Consider the following 14603-nt stretch of genomic DNA (forward strand, 5'->3'; position numbering starts at 1 on the left):
AACCCACCCAGTGGGGAGCCCGAGTGACATTGGTAGCAATTACCAACAAAGATCTAGCTGCGGAAAACTGACCCAAAAACCTAAAGATTGTCACAGGAAGCTGAACAACACAATAAATCTTGCCTTTCTTACGGAAAAGCAAACTTACTTAACATTCAAGCACTTGTTTTTTGAACCTCATGGCGCTACAGTGTTTTGTATGTTCAATGTTTTTTACTGTTTTACAAATCAAAAGAAAATAAAGAGGTCTGATGTAAGCCATGCTAAGCACTGCGGGTGCTCCTGCTTGGACCTATACACCCCATCTTGGGGGTGGGGGGAATGCGGGGGAGGGATAACTAAAGTTGCAGGTACTGGAGGGAGCGGGTAGAGGGCGGTCCTTGCTGGGTGGGGGTGGGGGCATCAAGTATAATGTTTCCTGCGAGACGATTCGAGATGGAATATACTTCTTATCTGCTAGGAAATTTGCCCAAAAAACCCATAAATAATAGAGACAACCGTGATTAACCTTCCAGAATTCACAATTAAACAGGTAACCGAAGGGTCCCGCTGCCTTCAGTGGGACGTGCCCGCTACAGTCAGCAGTGCCCGCGGTTTCCACCTGGGGCCGTGGCGCACTGCTAACCCAGAATTCAAACCCGACGTGGAAAAGCTGCTTGGACCCCAGGAGCAGCAACAAACCCAATTTTGCACCCGGGGTAATAAAATTACCCCTAAACTCTTCAGAGCCAGTTATTCCCAAAGCCCAAGGGCACGTCAGAACCGCTGCTTCCTAGGGAGTCTTCAGGCGCAGCTGCTCTCCCGCCTCCCTACCGCTCCACCCCCGCCAGACTCTGGCAGTCGCTGCATCTTGACCTTGGATCAGGAACTCGCTTCCACGGGGCCTAGGTCAAGAACTGGCTCTAACCTTAACCTCTGTGTTCTTCAGCCCTTTGCAGCTGTGAAAAACACCTGCATCTTTCCTTGGCTCCTGGACCGGCTCTGGTGGATGTCATTGTCCTCTAGGTCCCCAATCTTCCCCCTTTCCGCCCCACACTTCATGTACACATCCAGCTTCCCAACAGGCGAACTTTTGCCCACCCGAGTCCAATTGATGAGCCACTCTCCCTCTAGGTGCTGACCTTGACCAAAGGCTGGATCCACCAAGCTTTGCTGCCTGGCTGGGGAGGATTGCGGCAGAAGGCACAAAGGCTCCTGCCCCCACATCTGGATCTGAGTGGAGTACTACTTCCTTGTGCCCTTTCTTGCTCCCAGCACTACTCTCAACCTAGCTCTATTTATCTGTATTTTCCATGCCCAGACTTCATCAACAAGGTGCTAGCCTGTAATTGGTCACACAATCCTCGTTATAGCACTGAATCTCAGCATTTTAAAGCAAGTTTACTTATACATCAATCAGACCCACAGTTAAAAGCCTCTAATCTGCCCATGCATCAGCTTAATAAACTCCGAATTTCCTGCTTTTATCGCAGCTCCGCTGGGAACTTATTTCTTTGCAAAAACTTACTCGTCCATTGTTTTCTCCCTCTGGCAGACTTCTATTCAGCTTTTTTTTTTTTTTTTTTTTTTTGGTGTACACAGCTAACTTCGGGGCAGTGTAAGCCCACCCCTAGGCAAAAGTGGCAGAGTCTGGCATTTGGTATTTGGGGAGGGCAGTCTTAGAACAATGGTTCATTTAAACCCGGTCTTCCCAGCTCTGACAAGACTGAGCTTTAACCTACTCCGCATTCAAAACTGAAAGACTGATTTCTGTCCCGCACTCATCTAATATCAAAATTCAATGGGAATGCTGCCACAAGGACTCTGAATTTCCCAGAATTATACAGCCTTACAATGTGTACTAAATTTGTGTGGCCAGAAATTTGTCTGTTTCTGGGATCCTTTTCCTGCCTCAATTCAACAGAGCTAAGCAAATAACTAGTTAAGTCTTCTGAGGAGATCGTCCTCTGAAGGGAATCATGTTAGTAGTTCCATTTTCCACCCATCGCCCCTTTCCTTGAACTAAGATTTTCCTACAGATCTGGATCTCTCCTGTTCAACATTAGCGTAAAGTACAAAAGTTGTAATTGTCACAGGTAATTTAATTTACTAGGAAATCCCTACTTCATTACAAAAGATGTTTAAAGATGACCTGGGAGCCAGTAAAATTGACATTTATTAATGTAACTGACTGTAGACCTGATACCTTGCCAAGGACATTACAAGCCTTTCCTCCTGGGAACTCGAGAGCACCACACACTCCTCTGAGTAGGTAGTGGGAGAAAGAGCTTGTGATCACTCACATATCTCTGCACCACGACCAGTTTACCTGGGTAATTCCGTCAAAGTAATAAAAGGCACACCAAAGTGTCCAATGGAAATGGGTTGTTGGTTGGCTTAAGCTATAAATAATGAGGCGAAAGGTCATAGTAACTAGGCCGGTAGATATTTGTAAAATACTGCACCCTGTCCAAAGCAAAAATTCAGAGCTAATAATGAAATTCCTTAAGGACCCATTCCTTTTTAATAGAAAGTAAAAAACAATATTCTGATAGGCACGTTTCCAAAAGTAAGATTTATTATAGTTTCGTTTCCTATCCAATAGCCAACCAGATGCAAAACAGAGAAATCTGTATTTCTGCTTGGAAGGGAATGGTCTAAGTTAAGGGAATGACGCCTCAAAGAACCAGCTTTAAGAGGTAAGCCTGGCCCTAATTAACTCTGTGTGTATATAATATAGATACACAGAAAATATATGTGTGTGTATATGTACATTTGCAGACCATCTCCTAAATCCCCAAGAAAGAGAATGTTCCCTTTTTTAAAGTGCTAGCATCCCCTTGACTTTCAGGAAGTAAACTATAAATATGGTTCAAACCTGTTATCATTTTCTTTAATTGCCAGGAACCGTTCCATCCTTAAATGGGGCTGTGGGGTGGATGGGTGTGAAACTGCTAGACAGCCCAAACAACTGCTTCTAACAGAGGGTTTCTACTCCTCTAGCCCAGACTGCTGCTTTGGGCACCTTTGTCATTTGTCGCTACCGATAAGCTAGAGTGGTAACTGTCCCCCCCACCCCCGCTCCAGTAGAACACTACACCCCTTCAAAAAAAAGCAAAAAACAAAACCTGGACATAGAGGGGACGACCTGTTGGCCATTTAACTGTGGAAGCAAGAAAATAGAAACGTCAGATTGTTGCAGGATGGTGGTTTGGCTGGTAGCTGGCAGCTTTCTGAACCAGCCAAGGGAGGGCAGAATGCTGGCTTTGGGAAAGAACTGTCCCAGACTGCCAAAGGGTTAAATATTTGTAGAGGGTAAAACCTGAGCCTGCCGAGATTTTTTTTTTTCTCTCTGCTTGCCCGGGGGCCTGCTGCAGATTCTGTATCTCTTGGTTATTTCCTGCGATCACTAAAGCCAGTTTTCAAGAAAACAAGTCGCAGGGGTTTGAAATGTCACACCAAGTGACCTGGGCACGACATATCCAGGGGCCATCCCCCGCCCCCTCCATTTCGGGCCTGGAAAGAAAATAAACCAAGGACACGCCAGACTGGTTCTGGGTGGACTTATTTTCTCCTGCAGCCGCGATCCTAGCGGGGGCTTGTTGTGGCTCCTTCAGTGTATCGCTTGCAGGTGATGCCAAACGCAGATAAGGAGCCGCCCCGGCCTTCTCCTCTGTCTAGACGGGGGAATTAATAAATGCAGCGAGATTGATCACGTCGCGCATCCACTCTAGGGACAACACGGAGGAAGCGCCGCAGAGCCCGGGGACGCAGGGTGGGCTTCGCTCCCTAAACCAGTCACCCCACAATCCGGCACCAGTCTCCAAGCATCCTCGCCTCCCGCAAGGAGCGCTCCGGCTTCCGGAAACGCCTCGCAGTTCACACTGCACCGGAACCGCCCTGCCCCGCCCCGTCGGCACCCAATAAGTGTCGGGCCCGCCCCGTAGACGCCCAATCTCCGTCGGGCACGCCCTCGGCGCCCAATCAGGGTCTGGCCTGCCCGTCGGGCGCCGATAGAGCCGCAGCACGAGGGCGGGTGGAGCCGGTGAAGCTGAAACGAGGCCCACTCGCGAAGTGGCGTTCGTCTGGCTCCCGTGGCGCCAACAGCACACAGGCGCGGCATGGCATCGGGTTGTTTTTTATTAAGATCAAAATATTCGTCCCACTATTCGCCTCACAATAAATAACAATAACTTACGTTTGTTCGGCAAAGGTTCTCACTGTCCTCCGTCGACTGATAATTTAAAACACTTTTTAAAAGACAGTCTGGTTTCTACTCTGTTCGGCAGTCATGCGCTTTGGGGGTTATGTCTGTTTCTTGGAATTGTCCCGTCCTCGCTGCCAGGTCCAGAGCAAAGCCTCGGGTCAGCTCAGGCGAGTTTGGAGCAGGCATCCCCGCCAGTAGGGCCCTGTAGGACCCCACCAGATGGGTTCCCGGGCGAGTGGGGCGCAGAGAGACAGAGTGGCAGTTCCCCACGCAGCGAGGGCGAGGCGAGGGCGGAGTTAACCCAGAATGTCCCAAGTTCTAGTTATGAGAAAAAAAACAGAAAAGTCCTTGGAGCAGGAGTCTCCAGTCTCCGCGGGGCAGGCTGTGTCCCCGCGCTTCTGGCCGTCGCGTTGCTGTCGCGTGCCTCTGCCCGCTCGCTTTAAATAACAATAATTACAAGGGCCGGAGATTTTTCGGAGCTGGAATGGCCTGAGCATGGGTGAGTCTCATGCAGGGAGCATGCGAGGTCCGCGGGCTGGCAGGGAGGGGTCCTCGCTCACGTCTCCACCGGACTAGGTACCATACTGTTGGGGGTGTCCGGGAGCTGCGAGGACAGAGAGGTCACGTCGCTACCGGAGGAGTTGCCTAGGGAGCCTGACTCGGAGAAGGAGACCTGGGAGGACCAGGGGAAAAAACAAGTGAACACACGCTCAAGCTGCCGCTCCTAGATCACCTGCTCAGAGACCCGGAGTGTCCCCTGCAGACAAGCCGTCAGCTGAGTAAACTCTGAAGACAGGGATGCCAGGTCCACCCGCACAGGGGGATTGGGACCCGGTGAGAGACACATTGAAACCGGGTTAGTGTCAGCAGCGAGGTTGCGGGCCCAGAAGGCTTTTTCATTACCAAATCTGTACCCAAGACGCTGGTCCTATGCGAACGAAGTCCCCTCCACCCCACTCCCACTGTACAGTTTGCACAGGGCCTCACCAGCTGTTGAAAGGCGGGTTGGTCCAGGTCGCTCTGGAGTGCGAACTCGCTGAGTGCTTTCCAGGGCGGCTGGTACGTCTGCACCTCGACTGCGCTGCCCTGCACCGCGTTCTCATGGCGGATGGGGCTGCCCGCCACCAGAGGCGTCCCAGTCAGTCCCTGGAGGCTCTGAGGGGCAAGGAGACAAGACAGCACAAGACATTAGAGTTAGGTCAGCTTTTGCACCACTTTTGAGCATAGAGCCCCAAGTTCTGGAGAGCGATTTGGGAATTAAACAGTTTTGAGGAGGAGACGCACTCCACTGCACACAACGAATCCCCATTCCGCAGTGGAGACACCCCAGGGCCCACACACATGCCACCCGTTCACTCCTAGGAGTCAAATACCAGGCCAGGGAAACGGAAGTCCTTCTATGCCCTTCCCTAGCCAGGTATGCGAAACAAAACAAACAAACAAAAACTCAGATCGAGCCCTACCCCCCAACTCCCAAGAAAAAGTACAACCCCGCAGTCCCAGCCACACAAGAGGGTCGTCTCTAAGCCGAGGGCCCCTCAACTCTGGGCTGTCACTGGCACAAGGTACCACCAACAACTACCGCAACTTGAACGCCAAGGTCAGCCTTTCTCCTAAGGTGCGGGTGCCAAGGTACGTGGGGAGTCCAGTTCAGCCTAGCTCTCCCCAGAAAGGCCTTGGAAAGCCGCGGCGGCTACCACCCGCCTTCCCGCCGCCACCAGCACCTCACCGCCTTGTCGTTGTGTTGCTGCTGCTGTAGCTGCTTCATGAGAATGGACTTCTTCTTGTCCTTGCAACGCTTGTTCTGAAACCACACGCGGATGACCCGCGGGCTCAAACCGGTCATCTCTACCAGCTGCTCCTTCATGAGCGCGTCGGGCCGCGGGTTGGCGGCGTAGCATGTCCGCAGGGTGTGCAGTTGCTTCTCGTTGAGCACAGTCCGCACCCGGGTTGTCTTCTCCGCCTGCTTGTGCACGTGCGTGCGCAGTGAGGGCTGTCGTCCGGACCCAGCGTCTGCAGGGGCCGAGAGACAGGAGGTCGGATGGGCCGCCAGCCATTCTCCCCAAGATTTCGTTTCCCTGATATTCCGTTCGTTTGGCTATTCATCTCCCTCTCCATCCGCTCCCCTTACCCAGAGGGAGAATGCTTTTTGTTCTGTCCCTATCTCCCTAGCCCGATTGCCTTGCAGCGATCTCTCCGAGTCCTGTAGGATTCTGGAGTTCTGCTCTAGGTCGTTGTGGTACTAGTGCACCCTGGGAAAACCCAACTGCATCCAGCCAGACAAGCAAAGCCCTCTGGAAGAAGGTGGAGTTTTAGAGGAAGAGGTGGAAATCGAACTGCGACTCCGGCGGGGAGAAGAAAGGGACAGGGACCCAGGTCACAGCACAACTCCTATACTGGGAGACTCTGCTCCTAAGGGGTCGGCTAGGCTGGTCTCGCTCTTAGGAACACTCTGGGACTGGGAAGATTCTGACATGGGGCAGCAGAGGTCTTCTGGGCACAGAATGGCTCCTTCCTGGCTGCCTGCCTTGGGGCTTCGGTCTGAGATTCTCTCCATCGCTCTCGGTTCCCTCAAACTGCTGCCTTTCACACCCACCTCGAACAGCCTCAAGCCTGCATTTCAAAACAAAGGGGAGTCCCTGGGCGAACTCAGATTGGGTCCACTCAACACCAACTCCATTCTGTTTAATTCCAACCTGGTCTACACACCCACTGGATATTAGCTGCATTGTTTACAGTAATGTCCCCTCTAGGCATTTCTAGGTCTGGGTAAACATTTACAAATAGCCCATCCAGACCAGTTTCCTCCTACAGTGTTACAGAGAGGAAGGAGTCCCTGGTGCCGCCCAGCACAAGGAGGGCCGGTCTAGTTCGGTCTGGGTAGCAGACTCCTTGGTTTCCTGGAACTAGGGTCCCTGTGGCACCCTCTCCACCTGCTTCTTGTCAACACGAATTTCCCAGTCTGAACAACTCCTGGCCAGGACACCTATCATCCTAGGAGGATTTTATTCAATAAACTCCCTGAACCTTTATACTAGCTAGACATCAAACAAGAACACAGGCCCCTCTTCTGCACCGTCTGCCTTCTTCCATAGGTTCCCGGTGGGATACCTTTTCTCCCTGACCTGATCAACACAGGAGTTCTAAAACACATCCCAGACAGGCAGCACCTAGGATTCCAGGTCCTCCACTCTCTGGATTCTAGCCTGTGTCCTACATGATCCAGGCCACGGAGAAACACAACCCCCGAGGCTCACACGCTCACATACATACAATTTTCCCCGGCACACGCAGACACATAGCAGGGTTCCCAGAGCACGCGGCCTTTCACACCGGCTTCCTGTCCGAAGCTCAGAGGTCGGCTACACGGTCGTACTGAGGCGGCGCAGCGCTGCGGACCGGGAGAGCGGCTTACCTGGCAGATGCAGGCCGCGGGCGCCGGAGAGCGGGCCGGGGCTGCGCGGGCTGCCGGCCGCAGCGCGCTCCAGCAGGAGGCCGTGGTCGGCTCGGCAGAGCAGCTCGTGCTCCCGCAGCGAGAACTCGTCTCCAGGGAGCAGCTGGCGGCTGCACACGGAGCATCGGAAGCACTCGATGTGGTACACGCTGTCCCGCGCCCGCATCACCAGGTCACTGCTGCTGAAGCCCACCTGGCACTGGGCACACTTGATGCCGAACAGCCTGCGGGCCCGGGCGCGGCGGGCGTCAGCGCAGGGACCCGAGCCCAGGACGCGCAGCCGTGTCCCTCCAGCCCAAGGGGGCCGAACCCCGGGTCCAGCCGGCTCACCTGGCGTAGTCCCGCTTGCAGTAGGTTTTCCCGTCTCTCACGAAGCACGTGCACGTCTCGTCCAGGTACTGGCTGCACTCCGCGCACTTGAGGCAGGCGGCGTGCCACTCGAGGTCGGGCGACACCCGAAGGATAAACTGGTCGTGGATCTGACTCCCGCAGCCCACGCACATGGCCGTCCCGGGCTTCTCTGGCAGGGAAGGGCGCGGGTCCCGCATCAGGCCCGGCTGCCGGACCCCGGCCGGCCTTGGCCGCTGCAGCCCCATCCCAACCCACCCTCCCTCGCTCTCCCGCTCTTAGAAGTGAGACCACAAGGGAACCATAAGCTTTCGAATGATCCAGAAAATAGGAAACGAAAACAACAGAATCTCCTGACATTTCCGTTATCACCGTCTTTGAACACGGGTGTGTAGCATCGGTTCAGCTAGAGACAGAACTAACGGGAGGCAGGCGACAGCACGGTGACACCGGGGAGCCCCGGACGCCTCCGTGTCCACACTGTCGGCCAAGCCCGGATTTCCGCCCGCTCCCGCTCACAGCGACTCCCTCCTATTTCAACACCGACACCGCAGCATTCAGCCCTGGCCCCTCCGAGCTTCTTCGACAGTTCTTAAACACCTCAGATCAAGCGACTGAAACCTCTCTATCTTCGAAAGACAGAAAAGAAACCCATCTCCCTAAGTCAGACCTAGTCGTCCTAGCAGAAGAGAAAGAATTCACAGCTTGGGATCATCCCAGTCAACTTGGGAAATAATGTCTAATTATAAAATAAAATAGTAGAATTCCAACTAATAAATACTGTTACAGGCGAAATGCACTGCTTGTTTGTTTGTTTGTTTTTCGTTCTCCCAAGTATTTTGTCAAATAGAAGCCACTTGTAGAATCCGCTAAACATTCTTCTGCATTGGAAATGTTGCATATCAAGCACGCATACACACCCACACACACAGAAAGACTTACTCTTGGAATGATCCCCCATAGCACCCAGAAAAGGATAATGAAAAATAATATCCACCATGCAGAGAGAGATGTGAGCAAAGCGTGCGGCCGGGGGGCAGAAGGACCAGGGTCGCGCGCCCAGCCTCTGCTCTTTGCTAACTAACTCCTGCCCCGCGGAGTTGAAGGGACGATTCCGCACCGGCCCGCACGCAGCATGACGTCAGCACGCACTCGCCCGGGGCCCGAGCTGGAGGCGGGACCTGTAGCGTCACCCAGCTCTCCCACCGCCCTGGGGCTTGCTTGGGAGGTGATGGGGACCCGGAGGGTGGGCTGGGGTAGAGACGGAGGCGCGGGGAGATTGGCTGGGAGGAAGTGGGAAAGCTCTGATTGGCTCGGAGTGAACAATGGAGCGCAGCCCCCTCCCCCGAAACCTTCCAGGATCCTCTCTGCAGCCCCGGGTCCCGCAATCCCTTGGAAGCCGCATCTCCACCCAGCCGGCTCTGCCGCAGCGCCGCGCTTCCTTCGGACTTGTAGGGCGGTTGCCCCAGTCGCATCCTAGCAGGGCAATAGACTCCTGGGAATAGATGGGAGTATTCTCTCCCTTAAAAGTGTTTTTCTTTTAAAATTTTTAAATTAAAAATTCCTCCTGGGGACGACAGACCTGAGGGAGAAAAGAGGATCCGCTGTGTCGCGACCATCACTGGTCCAGCCGGTCACCTTTCTCCCTTGTGGGCCTGAGCCTTTGTTCGGCGGGGTCCAAGTTAGGGAGAACGGGTAGGAAATGACCACCTGGGTTTGGATAAACTATGCGGACTTCCCACCCGCGCCGCCTGTAGAAATCTCGATGTTGCAGGTGGGTAAGCCGAAAGGAATCCAGAGACTCGCGGGCCACAGTCTTCCCACCCACCCTGGCCTAGGCACTTTTCCTCCCGTCTCTTTTTTCTTCCCGGCTCTTTGGGTTAAGTTGATGCTGACTCTCACCCTCTCCTTTCTCCTCTCGGCTGCATAGATCCTAAGAACACTGCTGAGATGTGTTACTCTTCCAGAGTAAAGATTTTTACGAACTCTCTGAATACGGATTACACAAACCAATTACAACACAAATAATCAGAAACGAATGTGGGGCGCGGGGTCATTTACCGTCTACTCGGTGGCTTTTTAATCCTTGAAAAATCTGCGAGTTCTAAAACTCGGGTTTTTTGGGGTTTTTTTTGTTTGTTTGTTTTTTAACAAAAATCGCTATGAGTTTTGTTCCAAAGGGTTGAAAGACAAATCGATGAGGTACAAACAGCGTTTATCCAACGACGGTCTGTTAGCTCGTCACTCCCATTTTGAAAGGACACCAAGAACTTGATGTCTCTCTAGGTGGGGTGCGGGTGGGCTTCTGGGATAAAGCGTCTCTACCAATGACTCGGATCCCGCAGGCCTCTCGGCCTGAGAGCTAATTCCGGCGCGGCGGTCCAACTGCCAAGAGCCTGTTGGTCTGGGAAATGGTTCCAGTCCTGAGCTGAGCATCGGGACAGGCTCTGCAGAAAGTCGGGGTTAGAAAGGCCCTGGGTGCTCAAAAATCGCTGCTCGGAGATGGTTCAGCGCTGGAAACAGTCTGGCAACTCCGCAGCCTGATTCATGTGGCTTTTGATCCCGCCTTCACCTTTGGAGCGCTAGTGCTCTCTGAACCCAGAGTTTTGTCACAGCCTACAACCCCCTTGACAACAGGCTGACCCCTCCCCATCTTTCCTACTAGCAGCTCTGACTCTGGGGGCGGGTGTTTGCACGAACGTGTTTGTGTTAGTAAGCCACAAACCATGAGGAAAGTAAGGGACCCTACATCTGGGCTGGCCTCTGTGACTTCGGGTGTTTCATTTCTTCTCCTTCCCTAATTTTTCCTCATCTGTAAAAATGGGTTGTACTTAGAATAGCTGTCTGTGCTTTGTAAAAATTAAACTAATCACAGGAAAAGCCTTCGAATCATATCTGCCTCAGTGCTCAGTGTGTGGTATCTATAGTAACCATAGTGGTTCTCTCTGTTGGGACTCTATACTCCTAAGGGTGCCTTTCCTGGAAAGGTGTCTGTATGGGCCTTGTAGGAAGTGAGGTCTAAGCACATCTCTGCCTGTTGGGCACTGATTTATTTGTGAATGTGCTTCCTCTGCACGCCTGCCTTAGGTGTGGACTTAGTTTATTGTCAGTGAGTGGGCTCTGTACTGTGCCTGCTCCAGGCACTGGGGATACTTCTCACCTCACCCTCCACCCCAAAGCAATTTTGGGCCATGCCTGGCTCCCATTACCCTTAAAATCCCACAAACCTCCTAGGTACTGGTTGTCTATCTCCGCTGGAGTCCTAGGCTCAACCTTTACCCCTCTCCTGCCTAGGGAAAGTCCCTACTCCTAACCAGAAACTGAGTCTCTTGAGACTATGCCAGGAGTGGGGGAGGGGCACTCACCTTCTCCATTTCTCTGCAGCTGTAAAACTATTTTCCAGGTTCCTGAGCATGGGTCTCCGGGGTCCCAGTCGCCCCAGGAGTTCTTTGCTGGCATGAGAGGCATAAGTGATACATAAGGTGTCTTTAATTTGTTCCAGCCTTGCTTCTCTGCCTCCAAAGTCCCCCTTGAGAGGAAACAGGGTTATCTGCTCTCCACAATACTGGCACAGAGGAGGAGATTCTCTTTCCTCCTTTCTTGCCCCTGTGGAGAGGAGTGGCCATGGCTTGAGAGCCCTAGCGCCAGCTGCCACATAGGAAGACTTTAGGACTGCAGAGAAAGCTTCCTGAGTTCTTTTCCTCGAAGGCCCTGACAAAGTCAGATGGCCTGTAAGGACAAACAGCCCCCCTGCTGAGGACAAGCCTTGCCTGAGGGAATCTCAGCAATCTCAGCCTGTGGCCAGGGTTTGAGAGTCACCCATAAGGCCAGGCAATGGAAAACAAACTGGCTTTTGTTTTTCTAGTTTTTTGTTTTGTTTTGTTGTTGTGTTTTGTTTTTCTGGTGTTTGTTTGTTTGTTTGTTTGTTTTGTTGTGGGTGTTTTGTTTTTCTGGGTTTTGTTTGTTTTGTTGTTGTGGATTTTTTGTTTTGTTTTTTGCTTGTTTGTTTTTGCTTGGTCAATCTTTCCGTCCCTTCTACCTTCTCTGTCTCTTTTCTCCTAAAACCAGGAAGCAGGACACACTTTTGGGGACTCTCTCCCACGCCCTTGTTTGACAGAGAGCTCGTCATGCTCCCCATGACTGACAGGGCAGAAGCAGCACATGCATGCACAGGTCCCAGCTCAGGGACCCAGATAGCGTGTGCCAGCCTGCGCATGCACGCACGTTCATGCAGCCGCACAAACAGCTTCCTCTCCACATCTCCGCCTCTGTTCTTACCCCTTCCTGTCCATAGACTCACAGATGTAAAAAGGAATGCCGAGCCATGGTAACACCATCACCATGAAGTTCTCTTCTCAGGACTGTGTGCTTTAACATATCTCACCGAAATCCTAGGGATGAGTCGCCCTGATACAGTTATCCCTACATCACCGCTGAGGGACAGCGGTGTGGAAAGGTAAGTAACTCATACAGATCATGCAACTGACAGAGAGGCTTTCTGTTTCCAGTGTCTGCTTGTAGAGGCATCAGTGTATATTACCTGTCGATCAACTTCAGAGGCGGAGCTCACCGTGAGCTCCTCCCAACAGGGCTGGCTGCTGGAAGTGGGAGGAGCCTTGAGATCCTCTGGGTGTCTTTTCCTCACTGTAACAAAAGAGTTGACAGAAAAAGTTAAAGAAAGAAGGTTTATTCTGACCGTGTCGGAGTCTTAAGTCCAGAGCAGCCCATCGCTCTGAGGCCTCCATCGTGGCAGAAAGCAGGATAGGACAAGTTGCTAACTTCATGGCAAGATGGAAAAGGGGAGAAACCCAGGGCAAGATAATGCCTCTCAGGGACTCCTGGTCTATGTCATTCATCCAGGCCCACCTCCTAATAGCTCACCAACTACAAACTCCTCTATGGATTTATCTGTTGAATAGGTCAGAGAGCCTCAGGATCCAACACCTTTCAACACTGCCACCAGCTGTAACCGAAACCTGAATACATTAGCTATGGAGGGGAGAAAAATCTACACCACAGTAATATCAGAACGGAAACTAAGGTTCATTATGCAGCACACAGATCACAGAGCTGGAGCTGAAAGCTGGGTGACCAGACCCAGGCCAGGCATTCCTGCTGCAGTGCCTGCCTGTGATGTCACTCTGCCCGCGTCCAGGCTGAGACCCCTGAGCACCTCTCAGGTGTCCACAGCAGGCCTTTCCTCTTGCTGATACCCCAACCCCTCCAAACCCACTTTCACAGACCTTTCTTTTTCTCTAAAGACTGTTGGAAATGTCAGAATTCCTGACTTTACCACTAGAGGCTTTTAGAAGTGAAGGGTACCACACTTAGGCAAAGAAAAGCCTGGGGAAAAGAAGAAACTTGACTAGTCAGGATGAGGCATCAGACCCCCTGACCCTGATAGCCAAATCTTCTCCTTTTGTTCTGCCTGCCTCTCCTACACCTGTAAGCAGAGAGGTAAGCTGGCTGCCCCTTCTCTCCCCATTTCCTCAGCACATGCTATAGAGTGGGCCCTGGGCTAAGTCTCAAGTAAGACCCCATTTAAAGCACCCAGACACCCCCTGAACAAGATCAGCCACATAATTTGCAGAGCCCACTGAAATGAAATTGCAAAGCTTCTTGCTCAAACAGTACTAAGAATACCAAGACCCTGATGACATAACATTAAGCCCTTGTAACAACACAGGCTGTGGCTCCACAGAGCCAGATCTGCCTTGCAGCACTGGGGTGGGTTCTAGTATCATCTTTAAGCAGCTCCAAATCAATAAACTTCATAAGCCAATAAATACAATTAGTGAGAGATAGGACCGAGACTCAAGCTCACTTCAGGCCATGAGTCATGAACTTGTGGTCTGTCCAGATGGAAATGTTTTTGTGTTATTTGTTACTTTGTTTATAGTGGAGAGACATGGGATAAAAATCCTTCCATATTTAAACAAACAAGCAAACTCACGGTCTTTGGGACAGTCACTATGAGAGGCTTCGGGTGAGAGATGCATCACAGAATTAACCACAGCATCACTGTAGAGATGGAGACAAATGAGTACTTTTGTTAAAACACACACAAGGAGGGGAACTGTTTTCTTCTAAATCATACCCTCAAGGCAGATGGAGAAATACAAAAAGAACTAGAAGCCAGGCTTCCACTAGATTCTGGAAAAGGAGGCTGCCATTAGAACGGGAATGTGACTGACGCTCTGCTGCCGTGGGGGAATGCTGCAGTTCCCCATCTTTCCCGAAGGGGGAGTCAGGCTAACTCAGTGTGGCTTGGGAGTGGTTCCCAAGAATTTTACTCCAGGCACCAGACAGGCTGGGAAGCTAGGTACTTAACTCCTGAGTTATTTAGTTTTGTTTGCTGAGACAAGGTCTCATGCACCCTAGTCTAGCTGCAAACGCATTAACGTGTATAAACCACACAAGGCTTCTGATCGTCTTCCCAAGCAGGTGTGTACCGCCAGACCCGGCTTGGACGTCCTTGTAACAGCATTGCTATACTCAAGTTAGAGGAATCAGAAACATATGCATTAGTAAAACATTTTAAAATTTTATTTACACAGAACGATAACAAAAATACTTCTATTTGCCGGGCAGTGGTGGCACACACCTTTAATCCCA

At 51.8% G+C, this 14603-nt stretch overlaps 1 protein-coding gene across 1 annotated transcript; it reads right to left on the bottom strand.

Annotated features, from left to right (window-relative positions):
- Nucleotides 1-4103: 4103 nt before the first annotated feature.
- Nucleotides 4104-9115, bottom strand: Isl2 (ISL LIM homeobox 2). The gene is made up of 6 exons (XM_028781575.1): nucleotides 8931-9115; nucleotides 7971-8160; nucleotides 7602-7864; nucleotides 5916-6199; nucleotides 5174-5341; nucleotides 4104-4859 (listed from the first exon to the last, which is right to left on the bottom strand). Exons 1-6 carry the CDS (start codon nucleotides 8986-8988, stop codon nucleotides 4743-4745), a joined length of 1080 nt encoding a protein of 359 aa, XP_028637408.1. The 5' UTR covers nucleotides 8989-9115; the 3' UTR covers nucleotides 4104-4742.
- Between the last annotated feature and the right edge of the window lie 5488 nt (nucleotides 9116-14603).

The sequence above is a fragment of the Grammomys surdaster genome, unplaced genomic scaffold (assembly GCF_004785775.1).
Source record: "Grammomys surdaster isolate TR1022 unplaced genomic scaffold, NIH_TR_1.0 472, whole genome shotgun sequence".
NCBI classification, from domain to species: Eukaryota; Metazoa; Chordata; class Mammalia; order Rodentia; family Muridae; genus Grammomys; species Grammomys surdaster.